At 36.8% G+C, this 21,489-nt stretch overlaps 1 protein-coding gene across 15 annotated transcripts in view; it reads left to right on the plus strand.

Annotated features, from left to right (window-relative positions):
* The window catches only part of SRCIN1 (SRC kinase signaling inhibitor 1), a 267,852-nt gene that overhangs the window by 197,178 nt on the left and 49,185 nt on the right, over positions 1 to 21,489 (plus strand). For all 15 annotated transcript variants that reach the window (XM_087916500.1, XM_087916502.1, XM_087916504.1 and 12 more), the window contains 4 exons: positions 14,064 to 14,256; positions 15,958 to 16,156; positions 17,872 to 17,965; positions 20,352 to 21,181. In XM_087916500.1, the coding sequence (XP_087772626.1) occupies positions 14,064 to 14,256; positions 15,958 to 16,156; positions 17,872 to 17,965; positions 20,352 to 21,181 (1,316 nt within the window). The remainder of the gene's footprint in view (positions 1 to 14,063; positions 14,257 to 15,957; positions 16,157 to 17,871; positions 17,966 to 20,351; positions 21,182 to 21,489) is intronic.

Raw genomic sequence — 21,489 nt, forward strand, 5'->3', positions numbered from 1 at the left:
CTTTTGCTGTCTGACACTAACCCTGAAGCAACACTGCCAGGTATTGCAAGTAAAATAAGATACAGGGTACATGTAGCCCTGATTTAGTGTTCCCATTTGGTACCAGCAACTCAGAGGTTAAAAGAAGTACAGTAGTTGCTAATTGAAATGGTGGTGGTGCTTATCATCTTACTTCAGTTTTCCTTTGCTTTATAGACCCTGCAAAGGAGATAAGTGCAAGGATTGATTGTAAAATTATTTTAACATAATTGTGTTAACTGTGAGCAGTTGCTACACAAAGCAGTCACTAAACAAGGACTACCTGTAACTGAGAACAGTTGTATCTACTTGATTATGATCTGGCAGATACTAGTATTAAGTTTAAAACTGACTGACGTTTTCATTGGCCAAGCTTTTTAAATGAATCATTTATGATAATTGATTGCTATTTTTAAAACCTAACATTTCATTTATTCCAATCCTTTTAATTTTATCTTGTTAAGTGGGAATATTTAGCTTTAAAACTTTCTTTAGTTAAAATTAATTCTTTTATATTGTCCCTTATTTTAATTGTTTTACTCTCATCCTTAGACCTGTTATTATATTTGCTTTGTGCTAGTTTGTGGCTGCATCAACACTGATTTGATTTTGCACTCTATGATTATCTAATCACAACTTTCTCTGATTTATAAGGACTGCTTGCCATCTAGAGCACTTCCAGGTTTAAAGTTTTATATCTCCATGAACAGCTTTCACAGCTTTCACTGATTTTTCTATTGTTTTTGGAAACTTTCTTCTTATTTAGAAGAGGTTTATTGCTATTTCCTGTACAGTATTATTTACACAATGGCTTTTCCAGGAGATTAGGTTTAAGAGATGAAAGCAAACTATTTCACCAGTCCTTTACAACTATGTATCCCAGAAGTTTGTGAAGCTAATTAGCCTGTAAAGAACCCAAGCTGTGCTGAAAACTCCAATACTAAAATGCCATGTAAAGAGTTTTAAATCCAGTTCCAGTTTGTTGTAAAATGCTTTGCTTTGATCCACCAAACTCTGTCTTTAACAAGACTTGCCAAGCCAAGTTAATAGATCAAAGTAGAACTCTTTAAAAAGCAACCGCAGCCATTTTCTAAATTAATCATGCAAAATTGGCTGATCAAAAGTTCAGCAAATATTGTAAAAAGCACTTTAGCATAAGAAGCACATTCATGCCTTTTCCTTTAAGATGGCAGAAATGCTTTTCTCATAATAATCTGAATGAAACAAACAGTTCAATAGCTATTGGATGGTATCTTCATTCCCCACCCCCACCCCTTTCCCAACAGGCTTCATGCTGAGAATTAAAAAGTAAGAATTTCAGAAGCAAAACATAAAGTTTTTAAAATTAGACAAATAAAAGAAAGTTTCCTAGGTGAACTTGGCTATCAGTGATTTCATGAATTTATCCATATAGCTTTTTAACAACCATAGAAAAGTGATTTGTCATAGTTGCCATTCTGGAATCTTTTTTCAACTTTTCCCTCTAGTTTAGCGTTTGAAGATTCTTTGGTATTTACCAAATTAGTCCTATTTAATTCCAAACCTACATAAACATCACAGCTGAATAGATGAAGAGTTTAAGGATTTTCCGAGCCACATTTGCTTCCCTCTAGTAGTAGGATTTTCCTTATATATGTGTCACCTCTACCTCTATTTATTTACTTGTATTAAGAATGCGTATTATAACTGATTGTCAAGTAATAAATTTGGTGCTGTCTATTGAAGCTTTTCCAAAGTTTGGTCCTCCAAATATATTGGAACTATTCCTGCCAAACTTTGTGCAAAGGATGGGAAAGCTGGTTGGGTATTCTGAAAATTATGATCCCAGGATACTTGAAAAAAATTCAACCATTTTTTTTAAAAAAAAACAATTTTCTCAAAAATGTTGTGGTCAGTGGGTGCCACCTAGTGGTACTGTGAATTCCATACTTGCTAGTGCCATATAGCCAACTCTCAATCTAGAGATGGAGGTTTATTTATGAAGCAGATCCCTGTCCATTGTGGTTCTTTTACCTTTTTCTAACTAGTCCCTAAGCTCTGCTTTTTTCATAGTGCTACTACAAAATTAATCTGGCCTGGGTCCCATGGCCACAACATCAAAGATACTTCCGTAGTTCCACTAATTTACACCATTTTCTTCCATTCAGACACACATGTTTAGAAAGAAAACTGTGACAATGAATCCCAGGGATTCAGTAGTGGTTCGGGTAAATTTGTTTGCTCCTCCTTTCATACTTTATAACTGCAGCTGTTCTACTGTTAAATTGATTAAGTTTGTAGTTAGGCTCTGAGGTTTCCAAAAATGTGATCTGCTAGGAAACATTGTCTTGTTCTTGGCTAATTCATTTGTGAAATCTGTGTCGTAAATAAAGCCTTTTAGCAAGTTCACAAATTAGTTCAGTGGAATAGAATATATTTCTTTCAAGGGACATTGGCATGCAACTTCTATGGAAAGTATGTACAGTATATAATAAACATTTCTAAGTGTGAACAGTGGTCCATATCAAGCATAAGGGGATAAGAATACTTCTACCTCTTTTTTAAAAATAGTTAAAATGTGTGAGATGGTAGTCATAATCTATGTCATCTTGTTCTGCCATAGAAAAATTAAGCTTCTAAATAGCTCAGTTATAGCTGACATATACATACCTGAATTGGTTGATCGGGGTACATGCAGGCATAATTTCCTGAGCCAATTCACATCCTGACCAAAACAGAATTTTCAGTGTTGCTATTCGTCTTTTAACTAGGCTTACATGAACCTTGGTGCCCTTGTTGTTTCTTATTCCTCTATTGCATTTTTCTCATTCATTGGTGAATTGTGGTGATGGCTAAAGGGCATGTTAAACAGAGTATTTAGTTGTTCATTTCTCTAGAAGTGCTTCCTAAATATTACTGTCAGCAAGAAAATATTTTCACTACTCGTGATAGTGCTGTGTGAATAGAATGGGGCCTGATGACTTAGTCTTGGTGTCTTTTGAAATTAAACATTGGTAAGTAAAAAAGAACATACATTACATGCATTAAAAATGCACGAAGTGGAAGAGTGTGGTCTGGTAGTCTTGTCTAAAGGTGCTTTTTCAAAAGGCAACAGGACTTTCTTTGCTTTTCCTTGAAGCCATTTTGCTTCTCATACAAGAATCTTCTTTAGTTGGTGGAGAATGGAAGGATTTTATATTCCTTGCAGTCATCTAGTCATTAGCACTCTTCCTGAGAATCGTTGAGGCCATTTCATCTGTTCCCTCAGGATCACCTGAATACTGCAAATGGGTGTGGAACCTTTTTGGAACTGCTGAAAGGACTGTGTTGTAAATAAAGAAAGTCCAGTTGCCTCTTGAAAAAGCATCTTTGGGACAACCATGACTTGGATGAGAAGCCCCATAGAATTCTAGTACTCTTGCACAGTTCTACATTAATCTGTTTTAGCCAGTGCTTGCAAGGCTTGCATGAGTCTGGAGCATAACTTAAGCAGAACAATCAGTATTTACCCAATCCAGCCTTCCTACACTGTGACCATCCTCTTCATAAGGTTTTGAAGCCATTCAGTACAATAGAAAATCTTGTGGATGGCAAATGCAAGAGCTCGCTTGACCCACCTGAGAAAGAGATCCTGTGACTACTAGTATCACTGTCAGACTACTTATTAGATAGCCTGAGCCACTATTTGCATTGGTTTGTTTCAAGCTGGGTTCTCTATATCCACACTACCCTCCTTCAAGGTTGGTGGAAATGCCTGGGCTGTACCATATACCAGTTACTGAATTAAATCTATTACTACTGCACTTTTGTGCTGTTACTTCTGCCAAATATACCTTAAGGCAGAGGTCTTCAAACTTGACAGCTTTAAGAATTGTGGACTTCAAGTCCCAGAATTCCTCCTCCAGTAATGTTAGCTCAGAGATTCTGGGAGTTGAAGTCCACAAGTCTTAAACTTGCCAAGTTTGAAGACCCTTGCCTTAAGGAAAGTAAGCACAATTTCTCAGAGATCCTTTCGCCTCCCTTTGGTCTCCAATAGAGTTCAAGCAATATCCCTCTCTAATCTGCATCCATGGAAAGATTTCACCCTATTCCCTATAAAGTCATCTGATATTTCCAATAGAGATATGTGTTGCAAAGCACATCAGCTTTTACATACCTTGCAACTACTATTAGATGGCTTAAAGGGAGAAAAGTACTAATGCTGGTACAGTTCAGGACAATTTAAACGTCTCTCACTCATCGGCGGGAGACGAAAGGAAGGACAAGTCACAGAGATATGGAAGAAAGCAAGATATTGCTATGGCGTGTTTTTGCTGAACTTAAGTGCAAATAGAGTAAAGATCCAGATGAGGCCATACAGTGTATGATTGTTCCAACTTAGGACTTTACTGAAGCACTGTAAGGCTGTATACAAGCAATGGTCACACTACTCAGGTATCATCATATAAATGGGATCTAGACAGAAAGTATGTCTTCTATAACTGGTACTGAAGAAATATAAGCCTTAGCTTATTATTATTAGCTTATGGCATAAATTATACTTTACTTTCCTCTGAAGTTCCATCTGATAAAACTGAACAATGTCACATCTCTTAAAGTTCAAGCTCAACTGATTTGAAAAAAAAATGTCAAATTAACTACCCAGACATTCTGACATGCATGTGTGCCCAAACCTCATAGCAACCAACTTAAAAGCATAGCAACGGCAGCTATTTGGCTGAAAAATCCATTCCATTGTCAAAATATAGCTGTAAGCTTTTTCCTTCCTAACCTTGATCCGATCATCTTTCAGCAAAATAAATTATTGGGATAGGCAGTAAAAAACAAACTGTTTGATGTAAAATGTTTTGCCTGAAATTCAGAAACACCCAGTTATAGATAGTTTTGAAGATCATTCAGTGATGAAAGACAAAATATGTATGGTAAATGCATACATTTAAAGGTATAGATGTGTGTAGTTTTAGAAATAAGACTATGGATTTGTCTATTATAATACACGTAGTCTGTCTAAGGATTCTGGGTGAGTAACAATTTTCAAACAAAAAACTACCCCGAAAAGGCAGTTTACAAATTGATGTACGAAGCAAATGAAAATGTCAATCAATTAAACTTAAATTTAAAACAATCTAGCAGAAAAGAATACTTTTCATCCCACCCAAAATATGAACAAAGAGGAATTATCCAACTCTGGGACATGAAATAGTAAGCTGTGTCATAGAGATGAAAGCTGTTGCCAAGATCTGCCTGCAAACTTTCTTTCTCCAGCTGCTTTGGAGTATTCTAAATATCTCTCCAGTTTAAGGCATAGGTTCTGTTTGGAGAAGAAGTCTTGATGGTAACATGATCACACCGTCACAACGTGATGGGATTTATAGGTTAAAATAAATCACTTTGGCTAGTGTTGGGAAATCAATTGTGCAACATTTTAGCCCCTCTTTCAAAGTGAAGAGAAGAGATAACATAGAGAAAGGACTGAAATATTACATAATTGGATTACAGGAAAGTAAGTCAAGACAGGGCCTGAAACCTCCTTTACCCCATGTAATAGAGGAGACCCTGCTGCAAGTTTTGATATGCAGCCGTTTCAAGTGATTTGTTTTCATTTAAAGGTGGTATAGAGCAAAAGATAATTAGATCAAAACTGCTTTGTGACAAATAGTCACTTGAAGTGAAAAAAACATGTATAAAACCATGAATTACAGATAGTCCTCAACTTACGATCACAATTGGAATCAGAATTTTGGTTGTTAAACAAGGCAGTTGTTAAGTGAGTCATATTCTATTTTTTTCACCTTTTTGCCACAGTTGTTAAGAAAACCACTGCGATTGCTAAGCAAATCACACAGTCTTAAAAACAAATAGGGTTTCGCCCTATTAACTTTGCTTGTTAGAAGTTGGCTGCGAAGGTAATAAATAGTGACCAGGTGACCCCAAGATGCTGCAATCATTGTGAATACATGCTGGACCCTAGACCCTATGACTGTGGGGATTCACTAATGGTTATAAGTGAAAGCGTTAAAGCATTTTTTCAGTGCTGTTGTAACTTTGAATGGCTGCCACATGAATGGTTTTAAGTTAAGGACTACGTGTATGCTTTAAGTTAATTCTTTTGAGTGGAAGATTGGATTTCTTAGCTTTAGACACATCAATATTTAGATTCCAATCTTGCTATATCAACAATCATTAAAAAGAGGGGGGGGCACTTCAATTTTTGTTCATTTTCTTATACTAGAAAATGAATACAGGTAATCCTCAGCTCACAACCACAATTGACCTCAAATTTCCATTGATGTCATTGATTTCAATATTGATATCCTTCCTTCCTTCTTCTTTCCCTTCTTTTAAAATATAGTTTCAGAATCCTAGTTCTTCCCTTCATCTTTCTCAAACTGTTTCTTCAATATGTTATTTGTTCTTAATCAGTTTGTCAACAAGAAGATACTTAGTATTATTTGCATTTTTATCTCTGTTTAAAAATAGAGTCAGGTAATATGGGCATTGAATGTTTGGGAAATTAAATGAGCAATATGGCTTACAAATAACTATGAAGATGAACCCATGAATAAAATTGGGAGCAGCCTGAGAAATTATGCATGGAGTAAAAGTCAGGATGGAGAATGTTCAGACTCCAGACGCTGTAAAATAAAAACTGTGTCCATTATAATGAAGAGCAGCAACCCCCCCAAAAAAACCTTTTGGGCACCAGTTCCATGGAACTTTTCCATGCACCAAAGGGGACTTGGTTTCATGTGCTGCCTGCACCCTATGGATGGGGCTTCGCTGGTTTGTGTGGCCTGGATTTTGGTATGCCATTTGTCCGTTGCTGGTCCAGAGACCAGAAGTTGAAGACTCCTGATATAGAAGACTATGTTTCATTTTGTGCTGTAATCTGAAGGCAAATAAACTTGCAATAGATATATTTGCAAATTTTTCAGTAAACATATTTCAGAAATCAGACTGGTGTTATTTCATGTATTTATTGCAATAATGCAAGCTTTCAGAAAATAGTTGTGATTTTGTTCCCCTTTTTTCTTAAGATTCTATGTCTCTTTTTATATACTAATATAATAAAAATGTACATTATTATTATATTAGTATATAGCCAGATATATACTTATTATTCTTAGTGATTCTTTGTTCTAAAATGCTGTGCCATGTTCACCCAAAATTTAAACAATGTAATTTTTTAAAAAGTATCTGGAAAAGATAGGCAGAAAATTTATGTGATAGTTTGAGTTGCTATTTTATTGTTCAAAATTAAGCAGATTTCTGCTTGTTGAGAGTCTGAATACATGGGAGCTCTATATAAGTTCTTCTGACCTTCAGGCAAGCTCTAATAAATAAAACAAATACCAACGCTGTATTGAAGCAATACACCCAGATGGTCATGGTTTCAGAAAATCCAATTTCCTCAATCTCGGTTTCATTAGCCAAATTGTTATAATGATATGATACAGTGATTTGAAAACAATCCATTCTGAACCAGTTCTAAAATAATGGAATACATCTGGATAGATGGTTACTCACACTACTTGTGCAAGGACATAGTGTACTATTTTTGTTTTGTTTTTGATTGAATAGGGGTGAGGAGGGGTTAAGGAAAATAACAGAGCAAACGTGTAGACAATCTAGGAGAATTAAACGTGAAAGATAGGGGGATCTAGACTCCCTGCTAACATGACAGAAATAGGCTGCATGAATGCACATTGGAAACATTTCTAGAAGTATGTGTAGCTTGAGCTGCTGTGGTGTGGATTGGGCCAAAGGATATATGAATGAACAGCTGGCAAGGGGTAAGTTAAAGCCATTTCACAACTCTCCTACACACATACACATCATCTTTTTAGCTGCTGCATTGGCTTTTATGGTCTTTCACTTTGAAGTGATTTCAAAGCTGCCTTTCAACACTTTTTTCCACTAATGTGGCAAGGGTCCAAGAGCACAGCTATTTTTTCTTTCGGATAAAAATTCAAACTTTCACACACTTTCATACAAATTCTTTACACTGTAAAAATTATGCAAAAAATGGTTATGATTGCCAGATTTACTTTCTTCAACTATTCAGAAATGATGCAGGATCCTACTGTGTACATTTCTTTTCTTTTCTAGGTTCAGAACAAGATTCTTTAAAATACACTTCTATATATGTATTGATGGAAAAGGTGGCCCATCTTTCTGAAAAGCAAAGAATTTAGGATCCTGAGAATTTTTACATTCACAATATTGATTCTCTCTTGGTTAAAGTAATGATGAATTATATGAAATGCAATATCTCTGAACATAGTAAATCCATACTGAAAGCATTGCCCAGAAAATAGGTAGAGTGTCTTTAAATTAAACCAATCCAATCTTCTAGTTTCAGCATTTTATTCTGTGTTTCCTCAGAAAGAAAGAAAAAATCTACATGGATTTACATAGGAATAATATAGGAAGAAATTTAGAATGTCAAGGGTTTGTCCACAGACTTAAACCTAAGGTTATTTTCTGCTATAATAATTCTATTATGGATGTCTTCATATTATGTCAGTATCTACCAGTATGAAAAGTTGGTTTGTGCAGAGAACAACAGCAAGCTTTTAAAAAAATGACTTTATGTTGCTTTCTAACATGCCTATTTCTGCACATAAAAGCTAACTGGAATAAATTATTATTTCTTCCATGTTTGACTTCAAAGCTCAAGCTGTTGTTGTTATTATCATCGTCGTCATCATCATCATCATCTCTTTTATTCACTAAACATGAAACTTAGTCAACTGAACATTTAAAAATGTATCATCATCATCATCATCATCATCATCATCATCATTATTATTATTATTATTATTATTAGTAGTAGTAGTAGTAATAGTTTATTATAGAGCTTTAGCCTGCTATACACTAACCCACTGGGGATGATCAGCCATTGTCAACTCAAAGTAAAACCAGTCTATTGATCCCCTGGAGTCATTCACACCTTCAACTTTCCAGTCTGTTTGGCAAAGCAAAGGGCATAGCAGGGACATTGAAAATAGATAATGGAAAGATAACGTACTTCAAACTATTTTCTTCCTAAATCAGAGAGAGGAAAACAACCTATTTGCAACAAGTCATTGTAAAATACTGTAGAAGAAGTTTACACGAGAGTCCTAAATGTCAAGACTACCTACTAAATGCCCCAAAAGGAAGATTCTGTCTCTTTATAGCCCTGTTTCTATTTTAGCTTGGCTTACAACTACCAGATTGATCATATCCTGGTAGATGGAATTTTACACCCATGTGCTAGAAACAGGATAATGGGATAAAGGTTGTGGCCTGAACCAAAACAGAGCATCTCATAGATGGTTTATCCTTTATTTTCTGATTGAAATTTGTTTTTTACAATTGAAATCTGAACTTAAGGAATGGGATTGGTGATTTAAGTAAAATATCTCTTCTAATTCAACCACGGCACACAACTCTAATTTATAGTTTCATTATAGGAAGCGGATCACTTTTGGGTAACAAAACCTGATACAGAAAAAAATTAAAAAGTAATACCAATTGCTGAGTTTGTGTGCATTGCTTTTGCTTGTTACTATCGCTGATCTAAAAGTGAAGGAAACATTTTTTTTAATGTGTTACTGATTTTTCTATGCTGGGAATGTATGCTCTTTTTTCCTACTTCCTGCTGCTATAAATCTTGCGTCCCATCTATCCCAGAATCAAGATGAGCCATTTATGCCTCCTAGGAGCTTGCTTTTTTCACACAAGAGATAGGTAGTCTATGGCAATTTCAGATCCCAATGTCTGGAGTTCTTTGTCTCTTTATTTGTCAGCAATCAGCAGCAAAGCCATCAAGATTTATATAAGAACTTGCTCTGATCTTGGATATGGAAGTTCTCCTCCTGTGCCTTAAAAGGAAGCAGCTCTCGGATGACAGGGTATGTTCTTTATGGAGGGGGCAAGGTAGACCCTGAAAGGGAAGAAAAGCAAGTTGCCTCCCTGTGAACTCTCTTCCAGCTTTGATTACGGATAGTTAATGTATTCCATTCCCACCCACCCTCATCCTGCTTTACATCTCTGCCTCCTGCTGTTAGGAGAGGAAATGTGCTTCCAAAAAAGGCTTCTATTGTATAGTCAGAATAAAGCATATCTCAAATATAGATTTTATTAAGGGGATGTTCAGGAAACATGTCTTTTTGCAATTTTGTCATATTCTCCCAATTTATTTCTCTCTTTTACCACAAAAAATTTTTTTATTGAGGGACAAAAGAGAGAATATCTATTTGGTAGCTCTGTGGGATTTTTCCCAAAGCTCAATTAAAATGCTACCCGCCTGTCCTTGAGCCAGAAAAAAAAACTATGCCAGCATAAACATTGCTTTTCCCACTGCTGATTGCTGTGCTACATCTAACCTGTTTTCTACTATTACAAGTAGCCCCCACCTTATGATCATTTATTTAACAAAAGTTTGAAATTACAATTTACAGCCAGTCCTGGCAATTAGGACCTTCACAGTATTCCTGTGGTCATGTGATCAAAATTTGGGCGTTTGGCAACTAGCATATGTTTATAATGGTTGCAGCATCCCAAGGTCATATGTTTGTCAGTAGTGACCTTCCCAGGGGCTTCCAACAAGTTGGGGAAGCCCATGTAATTTACTTAAAGATTGCAGCAAAAATAGCTCATAAAATCAGGCAAAACTCAATTAACGACCACATCACTTAGCAATGCAAGTTCCAGTCCCAATTGTGCTTGTAACCAATTGAGATAGATACAAAATATGTTAAATCCTCTCTCTTTGCTACTCTCCCCTTCCTTAATTTCACCAATCATAAGGGTCCCCTGCATCCAGTGGTTTTTGTCAAAATGATGAAATGTATGCTGTGATATCACAAGTTCTTCTGCTCATGTATTTATGTGTGAGGTACAAAAGGGATGGCATTTGCATCTTAACAGTTCTTTTGATTGTCAAGTTGCTACTATTATTATAAAATAATTCACAATATCCTCTTTGTCAAGCTCTGAACACTTCCTTGTACAAATTAGGAAGACAGCATAGGTAAAAGGGAAGAAACTATAGGAATAAAATGGTAATGAAGGAAAGAAATCAGAACATTGAACATAAATCTCACTTAATACTGATATTGATTGCCAAGGACTGTGTGCACATGCCTGCATAAACACAATTTTCATCACTGGGAATCTTGAGGAACAAATTGGATGAATGCTTGGCTACTAGATTAATTGAGCTGGTCTGTCAAGTCTGGCAGAAGCTCATTCCAGTGGAAGCTATTGACCAATTAAAACATCTTTCCTGATTAATCACTTGTCTTTAGAGCAGTCATCTAATTGACTGAATTTATGTACATTTGCATACAAGCCAAAGCTCAATAAACTGTACTTTTTTTAGATATTAAAGGAAGCATGTACCATAAAATTATAAAAAAGGTATTGTGCGAATAGCATATTTAATATCTTGTATTTCATTCCATATGTGGCAATATAGCAGAATGAAAATAGACGTAAAATTAAACAAGCATTGTTAATGTAGAGCTCTGCTGATTAAAATTAATCAACCACTATTAATTAAATAAAGTGCTTGTATATCAATGAATTTGGTTAAAATTTATAACTATTCTTCCAAATTCTACTTCCATGTTAGATATTGGAATAAAACACTGATTCTGTGGTTTTCAGAGAAATATTTTGGGAAGGTTTCTATTTATGAACTATAAAATTTCTTGTAAATAAGGGATGTTTTTTCATGTTGAGGCTACATTCTGCCTTTCAGCAAGCATGCTATGGATCATGTTCCAAATAATAAATGCAACTAGACAAAGAAATAGTTAAAGAGGAGGAGCAAATTTGATTGTATTCAATTTAAAACAATTTAAATAGATTTACTGTAGGTAGTAGGATTGTTCCCTGTATCATTGTAAGATTGTGGATTCATAATAACACCAAAGAGTACAAAGTGATTTTAATCTCCCCTCCTTAGAATTAGAGCTCATTTGGAACTTCATTGTCACCATGGCAATCATTTTTTTGTCATATGCTATATGAGAAGTGGCCCCTGTGCACTTGGCTAGCTTTTAGATCTTGCAATCACCTTAGAGCAAATATATTGTTACCTATTTGGGGGGAACTTTTCCATCAGTTCATTGTCATGGACAGATCACTTCCTTGTGATAATAGTCTTGACTATGGCTGCCACCTTCTGAAAGAAGGAAGAACTTATTCAAATGGTCCACAACTAACGTCTGATGGACCCATGAAGATTCCTGTTACCGCTTGGGCAGTTCTCAGTCATCTGTTGGCTAGTGTTTCTGTTAGGTGCTTTTTTGACCACTGGAATATAGAGGCAACTGGGGCAGAATCCCTTATGGCTGGCCTCTGCCCATCCATCAGTCCTGTGCAACTCCTTGGTTTACTCAGTCTGTGAAATGATGGAGATGGAGAGATACTTGGAATGGCACTGATGGAAACATGAAAGAAGGAAACATGACTAGATATAAATTAAGCCTACAATTGAGCTTTTTATAGCAATAAGGACATAATTATTCCATCTCCTTTATTACATCTATGGAATGCCAGTTAATTATTCAGTTTTAGGAAGGATGGGCCAGAAGGTCCGGTCTTTGTAATGTACAATAATCTTGTTAAGCTTTTCATTAATAAAATATCTTGCATCTGCTCAAAGTTAGATCTAAATGGAAAAAAATCTATTGAGATGATAGGGATGACATTCTGTTGTGTTATCTGTGAAAACTTTGAGCCTGTGGATCCCAAGAAAATTGACACAGTCTTCTTATGTTAGTTGTTACTTATGGTCTGGAGCTCTCTAAGCAGTGAAGCAAGGAACTTGAAGTTGGATCCGCACTGTAGTAATGTCTCTTTGAGAAAGGAATCTACCAGAAGTCCTTAAAGAGGCATTGGTTTGTCTGTTTCTTAAGAAGCCAGGCCCGGATACAACAAAAGTGGAAAAGTACTATTCTTTGTCCAACACTCCGTTTTTGGGGGTGACTTTGAGAAATTGTGGAGCCTGCAATAGCAGAGGATTCTGAACAATGTAGACAAGGGGTGTCAAACTCAAGGCCCACAAGCCAGATGTGGTTGGGCCCAGTGAATGACACCCTGAGTGTGCGTGACCATCAAGCTGGCCATGCACATTCAGTTAGCCACACACACACACACACACACACACACACACCCAGGTCAACCACAGCCCTGATGCAGTCTTCAATTACAGTAAGTTTGACACTCCTGATGTAGACTGTCCATACCCTTGGAGTCTAGGTTCAAATCTAGGCATGGGACATAAATTGCGTTGGTCTTGGGGTTTCCTAGTGGGCCCATATAAGTGATAACAATGTTGTTCCTGTTGTTCCTCAGCAGCCAAAGTTGCTTAGCTAATACCATGGGTTTTTCAAACTTGTTGTTTGGGTTCTTCTATAAATGCACTAGCTTAATGAATTGCTTTTTAGGTTAAAAAAAGAAATATTTTCTTTTGTTGCCAAATCTTAAGGTCTATTGTCATCAGGATTATGTTGCTTTTGGTACAAACCTGCCCACATTTTGTCCCTCACCCATGCTCTCATGCTATGTTTGCAAGAAGTCAAAAACATTTTCACTGTAAGATTTTTTTCATTCAGTTTTAGAAAAATCACATTTCTCCATTTGTCTTCCAACCTTCTTTTTCTTATAAGGCTTGCTCTGCCACACCTTCTGCCTTCCAAATATGGAAGGCAAACTGAGTGCTGTAAAAGCATCACTACTAGGTCTGGTTATCTTTTGACTGAGAGAAGTTTCTATTTCCAACAGGTTGTTGTGTTGAAGGGCTCGCTGTCATGCTTAATTTCCAAAGAAGATGACACATGCAAATTAGAGATACAACCTTCCGCTGCCAACTCATATTTAATCCTGAGCAGCTTCTCCTTCTCTTACAAAAGGAAGTATTCCTTCTATAACAGAACAACAGATGAACACTTGGGCTATATCAAAATGATGACAGTAACATGTTTAAATCTATGTTTTGGAAATGTGATAGAAAATATCTGTCCTAACGTCACCCCCCCTCCCCCCTCTTTCTCTCTCTGTGCTTTTAGACCCGAAGCTCTCGGCATTCACAGGGTTCTCAGCCTGGCCTGGCTGATCAAGCCAAGCTTTCCTTTGCTTCAGCAGAATCTTTGGAAACCATGTCTGAAGCTGAACTGCCCATTGGGTTCAACAGAATGAATCGCTTTAGGCAAAGCTTGCCATTGTCTCGTTCCACCAGCCAAACAAAACTTCGGTCACCAGGTAAACTCTTTGTGAACTACAAAGTACGTGATCTTGGGCAGGAGATGTCATGTTTCTTTTAAATGAAAGTTGCTTTTGTGTTACCTTTTTGGAGTGTTTCTTGTGGAGCACTCAGAGGGGATGCGATTAAATCTGTTTCTGTATAAGCATTTTTTTTTCACCTACAGTGCATATCTTAGATGAAGAAGTAGCATGTTCATTTTATTTATTTAAATTATTTGTATGGGCACTCATCTCACAACAAAATAATTTGATTCTGATTTTTGACACATTTTTAGGGGAGAAGGGATAGGGATAGGGTTAAAATATTGACATCCCTAGTTAAACACATTTTGGATTATAAGTGTAGGAAAGACCCTAGCATAAAACTTTACTATAGATTGTACTCTGTTCTGACTTTTAACCAACAGAGTCATTAGACGTTCTGTAAGAGATAATGATAAATAAATATTCAATCATAATCAGTCTGTTCCAGATTTGGCTGGCTGTCTTAGAGAATGACTGCCAGACAGAACAACCATGCTATTCCAAGGACACCAGTATTTTAAGTGAATTCAAAAGTTTAGCTGTGTTAATTTACTTGCTCACAATTATTTTTATTAGCAACAACTTAGCTTCCAAAATTCACAAAACATTATATATTTTTATATATATTTAATATTTTTTAAAAATATTAAATCTAGAAATTCAGGACAATCGAAGCATCCGTTAAAATCTTTGAATTAATAGAGTAGAGGAATCAAAATATTACTTATTCTCCAGTCTCCTGATTATTGCTCTATCCCTCATCAACTATTAATAACTTTAGCTTTTCTTTGAAAATGGTGAGATTGTGGAATTTCATACTTACACATCTCAAAATCTTGGCATTAATTGCATGTGCTACTAATAGACCCTAAAATAGAAATTGAATATTTAGCCATATATCTGATAGCACATAGTTTGATTTGTATTTGTGATTCTGTTTTTTTCCCTTCAAATGTTGCTCTTAAAATATATTAGAGTACAATTGCTTAACAATCTAGAAGATCTTTTGGCAATGTTGAGAGTCTTTCTGGCAATGTTCTCTATACCTGAAACATCTAAAAATTGGAGAAATTATTCTATGTTTAATGTTTTATGCACCTATTAACAAGGGCCCTAGGGGATGGAGGAGGTGGAGATATATTTCTATGCAACTTCCAAAACCAAATTAACTAACTTAACCATGAGATAACCATTAAAGTTTTACCACAAACTGATGCAGGTTTTTGCTTGAGGTAAACAGACTTCCAACATCTATGTAAGAAATCCTGCAGGAGGTCTGCAAAAATAGGGCCTCTCTAGAATTTCAGGCTCTGTGACTGTGGCTTGTTTCATTTTTTGTCCCCCAAGCCACATGGAAAAATGCATCACTATGGGTCATTTTTTTTGTCCCCCCCAACAGAGAAATGAGGGGAGGGGGAAGAGCCAAACATTGAGAAGATACAGACTTCTTTTCAATTGCTGGAAATATTAAAAATAAAGTTACCATCTTTCCTTTCTGGATCATGTGCTACCATCACACCAAAGTGAGTGAATTGCTTGGGAGAAGGATTCACAGCCATGTCCTATGAATATATGTCCTATGAAATTTAAAATTTATAGGTATCAACAATTCCATCTTTTGATCTGTTTCCTTCCTGCTCTATTATTTTTTCCTATTATTCTCAATTTCCTCAGGCATCCTTTTCCTGCAGTTTGGGGATGAGACAAGGAGGGTTCATATCACCCATGAAATCAGCAGCATGGATACTCTACATGCCCTGATTGTCCACATGTTTCCCCAGAAGTTGACAATGGGGATGCTCAAGTCCCCAAACACTGCCATTCTGATTAAAGACGAATCCCGCAATGTTTTCTATGAATTGGAGGATGTCAGGTATGTCTTGCTGCAGATATTAACCTCTGGTAGGAAATAACAGGACAAACAGAATGTTCTCTTCTGTATAAGAATGATCTCTGTGGAAAGGTCTCCTGTCCATCAGTCCAATCCCTTGGTAAAGGAATCTCAAAAGATGGCTTTCAGCTTTTCTAGAAAATTTCCAGCAATGGAAAATAGACCCTTTGCTCTATGATTCTGCTGCCAAATAGGTCTTTCCATCAAGAAGTTTCTCCTAATGTTCCTTTTTGCCCCAGAAGAATTGTAGAAGGCTGGGTAGAGGGATAAAAACAGAAATGTTATGTCTGTCAAGAAAATATCAAAATATATTTTAGGAAAATGTTAATCAAATACAGCCTGTGGCAACATATCTGGTTCATTGCAGTTACCTCTAATGTTATTTCCCCTGCCTTTTAATCATTAAGAACACCAACTCCAGCATACTTATCTGGCAGGGGGAGATGCCTTGACCATAAACTTGGAGGTTTCATTTGTTTACTATAGTAATATGCTATCAGGAAATCATTCTTTGTTAAATCTGTCTGAATGTGGGCTCTTGCCACATTTTTATGGCTCGGGGTTTTTTACCTATGAGACTGCCTTCTCTGCATTGAAGATGCAGGTGAGATCAGGAAGAGAAGGCAAGCCTTCTTGGAAATGGCCTCCCTGGATTGGAACAGCATACTCTTGGATATTTGGCAGTCCTCCTGCATCTTTTGAGAGGCCATAAAGATTTGACATTCCAGGAAAGAATGTGGGCTATGGAGGTTTAACTCACCCTTATGAAATGATGGGTCCTGATTTTTGAAGCTTTACTTTTTACCTTTGTTGTGGTGTTTTGTTCTGAAACTGATTTACAGTCTATAAGATTGTAGCAGCATAGAAGCCATTATTATAGATAAATAAATCCTGCATCAACTGATTCTGTTAGTAGAGTATTTCTTACAGAAAGAAACATTTCTCCTTGTCATCCAAAATCTATTGCCAATCAATTTAATTATTTAATGTCAAGTTCTAGTGTTATGATCCTAGTGTTAGGAAACTGAGAAAAAATTGTCCCTAGACATTCTCTTTCTATATTATGCATCATTGTTAGATACTTCTATCAAATTAGTCATCCTTGTTTTTATCACCCCCTTGAGGTACTTAGCATATTTTCTTGCAAAGTGTTTTTATTGAAGACTAGCACCTTTTTTATCTCTTTGTAGCCCTCCTGTAGTGCTTTCCTATAGCTTCTTTTCTCTTTTTATCTTTCCTCAACAACTCATTCAGGAAGAAAAGATATTTGGTTAAACAGTACCTTTGATTAATAGCACGAGGATCCATTTTATTAGAAACACACACACGCTTTGTAGATCTTCATGGCTCCTTTTATGTGAGCTTTGGAGATTCAGCCCAAAACTTACAAGTAAGAAAGGAAGCCCACACAGGTAAAGGACCCGTACAATGTTGACCCTAGGTACAAATTTGACCCCCACACGCTGCTGTACATCAAAGCAACAGATTATTGCAAAAAGATTATTAATTCTAAATCCTGATGTAATCTGCTTGAAGGCTTTTTGGAATGAACAGGAAACAATGATACAGGAAAATGTCTTTATGCATCTGTCACCCTTGCTGCTATCACTGTGCTCAAGCATACTTTAGGATCTTAAATAATAACCAAAACTAATATGTATTTATCTCATGTGATTCTTTGGGCTTTGTTCTTCCAGGGATATTCAGGACAGAAGTATTATCAAAATCTACCGGAAAGAGCCCCTTTATGCCTCATTCCCTGGATCCCATATCACCAATGGTGACCTTCGGGTAAGAACAAAGGATTGCACAGCGGCCGTTCTGTTTTTTATTGTCAGTGCCACAAGAGATAAAATGGGTAATGTACTAAGAAACATTTCATTAATACCTGTACTTTGGTACATTCAGACATACATTGACTTATACCTCTTACAGTGCAAAAACATATGGACTACACAATTCGATCAGGGCAAAGCAATAGACGCAATCTACATAGACTTCTGTAAAGCCTTTGATTCAGTGGTACACGACAAACTACTCCTAAAACTAAAATCTTACGGTATCTCTGGACACCGACAAAACTGGATAGAAACATTCCTGTCAAATGGTCAAAATTGGGAGTGTCCTATCAAATTCTGTACCTGTCAATAGTGGTGTCCCCCAAGGCAGTGTTCCAGGACCAATTCTTTTCATACTCTACATAAATGACCTCTGTGATCATATCAAGAGCGTTCTCTTCGCTGATGATGTAAAGCTATTCAACACCACAGACAATACTGCTACCCTTCAAAAAGACCTTGACAATGTATCAAACAAATGGCAACTTCAAACCTCAACGAATAAATGCTCTGTCTTACATATTGGCAAAAAAAATAAAATAGAAAATAAAATACAGGTTGAATAGTCAAGACCTTGTTGATGATCCAAACTCTGTCAAGGATCTTGGAGTACACATCTCTAATGATCTAAGTGGTAGAGCCCACTGTAACTACATAGCCAAAAAGGCGTTAAGAGTTGTTAACCTAACCTTACGTAGCTTTTTCTCTGGTAATATTACACTAATAACTAGAGCATACAAAACATTTGCTAGACCAATACTCGAATACAGCTCATCAGTCTGGAACGTATCTGATATCAGTACAGTTGAGAAAGTCCAGAAATATTTCACAAGAAGAGTTCCCCACTCCTCTACTCATTGCAGAATACCTTATGCCACCAGACTTAAAATTCTAGACCTAGAAAATCTAGAACTATGCTGCCTTCGGTCCAATCTAAGTATAGTATATAAAATCATACATTGCAGTGTCCTACCAGTCAATGAATACTTTAGCTTCAACCATAACAACACAAGAGCAAACAACAGATACAAACTCAAGGTTAATCACACCAAACTTGATTGCAGGAAATACAACTTCAGCAACAGAGTGGTCAATGTCTGGAATATTCTACCTGACTCTGCGGTTTTTTCCCCAAACCCCAAAAACTTTAACCTTAGACTATCTACTATTGACCTTACCCCTTTCCTAAGAGGCCTGTAGGGGGCGTGCATAAGCGCACCAACATGCCTACCATCCCTGTCCTATTGTTTCTTTTATATTTTTTTTATTTTTCTTATATGTATCCATGTTTTCATAACTATGTTTTTTATCTATACCTATTATTTTGTAAGCAATTGACAAATAAAAATAAATAAATAAAAATAAAAATTGTGGTTCTGCAGATTTGCAGTCATAATCTTCCTCTTTAATATTCAATTATGTGCTCTAGCAGAAGACAGCAACTTCCTCCTTAGTTTGAGAGCTATAGATGTGCACTGAGGTGATTATTTCCTCAGAAAGTAACTGAAAAATCCTAACGATTCTAATCTAAGCACCTTCCCCACCCCTTTTCTTCTTCTTTCTTTTCAGTAAAACTAAAAACACTTGGACCAAATCTCTTCAGTAGAGAGGTTGACTAGAAGATCTGTATTTCTCTTGAGCTTTATATATTCATAATTTTTTAAAGTATCTCCACTGTGGGAACAATTTATATATCCTATAAATTTTTTCTTCTGAGGATTATAATTTAGTTCTGTAGTTCTGCTTTTTAAAAAAGAAAAGACTATGGAGAATCCTCTATTAATGGATGGTATCCATGAGGTTTGAAAATTTTAGAATGGGACTTGCATTTCTGTAGATCTGAGTGCAAAATCATGTCATCCCACATGTGATTAGTTTTAGAAAAGTAAGTACAAGCTATCCATCTATTGTAGGGAACAATCTAGTTCAGTAAGGAAAACAATTGCTTTGGAAGAACCAGAAGGATGAAAAATGTTAGCAAGTTGCCAGTGAATATTTCACTAGCATAAGCAGAACTTTGGCAGGGAAATAATAAATATGCCCATCAAGGCATTCATCAGAGTAAAATATGTTTCCAAAAAAGGGGCTGAAATGAATCAACAGGTTTAAAAAAAAAAAAAAAACTATAAGAAAGAAACGTTGTGAGGGAGGGAGGGAATGCTCTAGTGTGATCTGGTGTGATGGCCATAAGAATAAGGTATTTTCTTCTCTAAGTTCATGCACTTCAGTATATATTATGAACTTATAAATGGTTTCATATGGTTGAATAATCTCACATATTTTCACCTGTGTACTGTGATAATGCAGAAAAGATTTTCTCTGGCTTCTTATTGTTCTAGAGAGAGGTGGTCTACACTTCCAGAGAATCCTCCCCCACCCGGCGCCTAAACAGCATGTCTCCTGCTTCCCACCTTACTTCTGGGTCTCCTCCTCCAGTGCTCCAGTCATCCTCGCCTTCCCGTTCCCGTATGTCTTACAGTGGTGGACGCCCACCCTCCTATGCTGGCAGTCCTGTGCATCATGCAGAGCGCCTCTCCAACCTCCCTCCAGCTCAGGGAGTCTCACCAAGTCCAAGTGCTATCTTGGAGCGCCGGGATGTCAAGCCAGATGAAGACCTGGTGGGAAAAAATATGGTTCTGGTGAAGAATGAAGGCCTGTATGCTGATCCATACAGTATGGTGCATGAGGGACGCTTGAGCATTACATCTACTCAGTCACTGGCTGGGATGGGGGATCCATTTGCTTACCCTGGAGGGCTTTACAAGCGCGGCTCGGTGCGTTCTCTTAGCACCTATTCAGCTGCTGCCCTACAATCAGAACTGGAAGATAGTTTATATAAGCCCAATGCACAGATCTACAGTGATACTTACGGTCCAGGGATGGGCTTTCGTTTGCCACCATCATCTCCCCAGAAAATAGCTGATGGCCGACTGGTGGATGTTCAGCAGAGCCAAAGTCCTCACAGCCCTTATTCGGGGCCTCCAAGCCGATCCTCACCAGTACGACAAACTTTCCGCAAGGACTCTTGTTCCTCGGTGTTCATGGAAAGCCCTGTCAATAAACCACGGAATCTCAGTTCTTCGGGTGCTCCAGAACTATTCCCTGGACCTGGGGAACGACCTCACTCTGGATTCAGTTCACCTGTGCCTGCCAAGGATACTGAAACAAGGTAAAAAAGATGGAAGTGTATCATTTCTTGCTAACGATAAATGTGCCATTATTAATAACACATTGATCAGCAGCTTAAATAATTTGCATATTGGAAAATTGGACCGTAAAATACAGGTTTTCTTATTCTGAACTAAATTTGACAGAGTAAAAAATGACATTCTGCTCTCAGCAAATGAGATTTCTACCCTATGATGCTGGTGCCTCAAAAGAACCCAAGTGATTATTTTGTGCCAATATGTTAAAATAAATGCACATGGGTTGTTCTTCCAGCCAAAATGACTCCTATGGTCATTTTGGCTGGAGCAG

Source organism: Pseudonaja textilis, chromosome Z, assembly GCF_049901715.1.
Source record: "Pseudonaja textilis isolate UNSWEBS1 chromosome Z, rPseTex1.2, whole genome shotgun sequence".
In the NCBI taxonomy this organism is placed as follows: domain Eukaryota; kingdom Metazoa; phylum Chordata; class Lepidosauria; order Squamata; family Elapidae; genus Pseudonaja; species Pseudonaja textilis.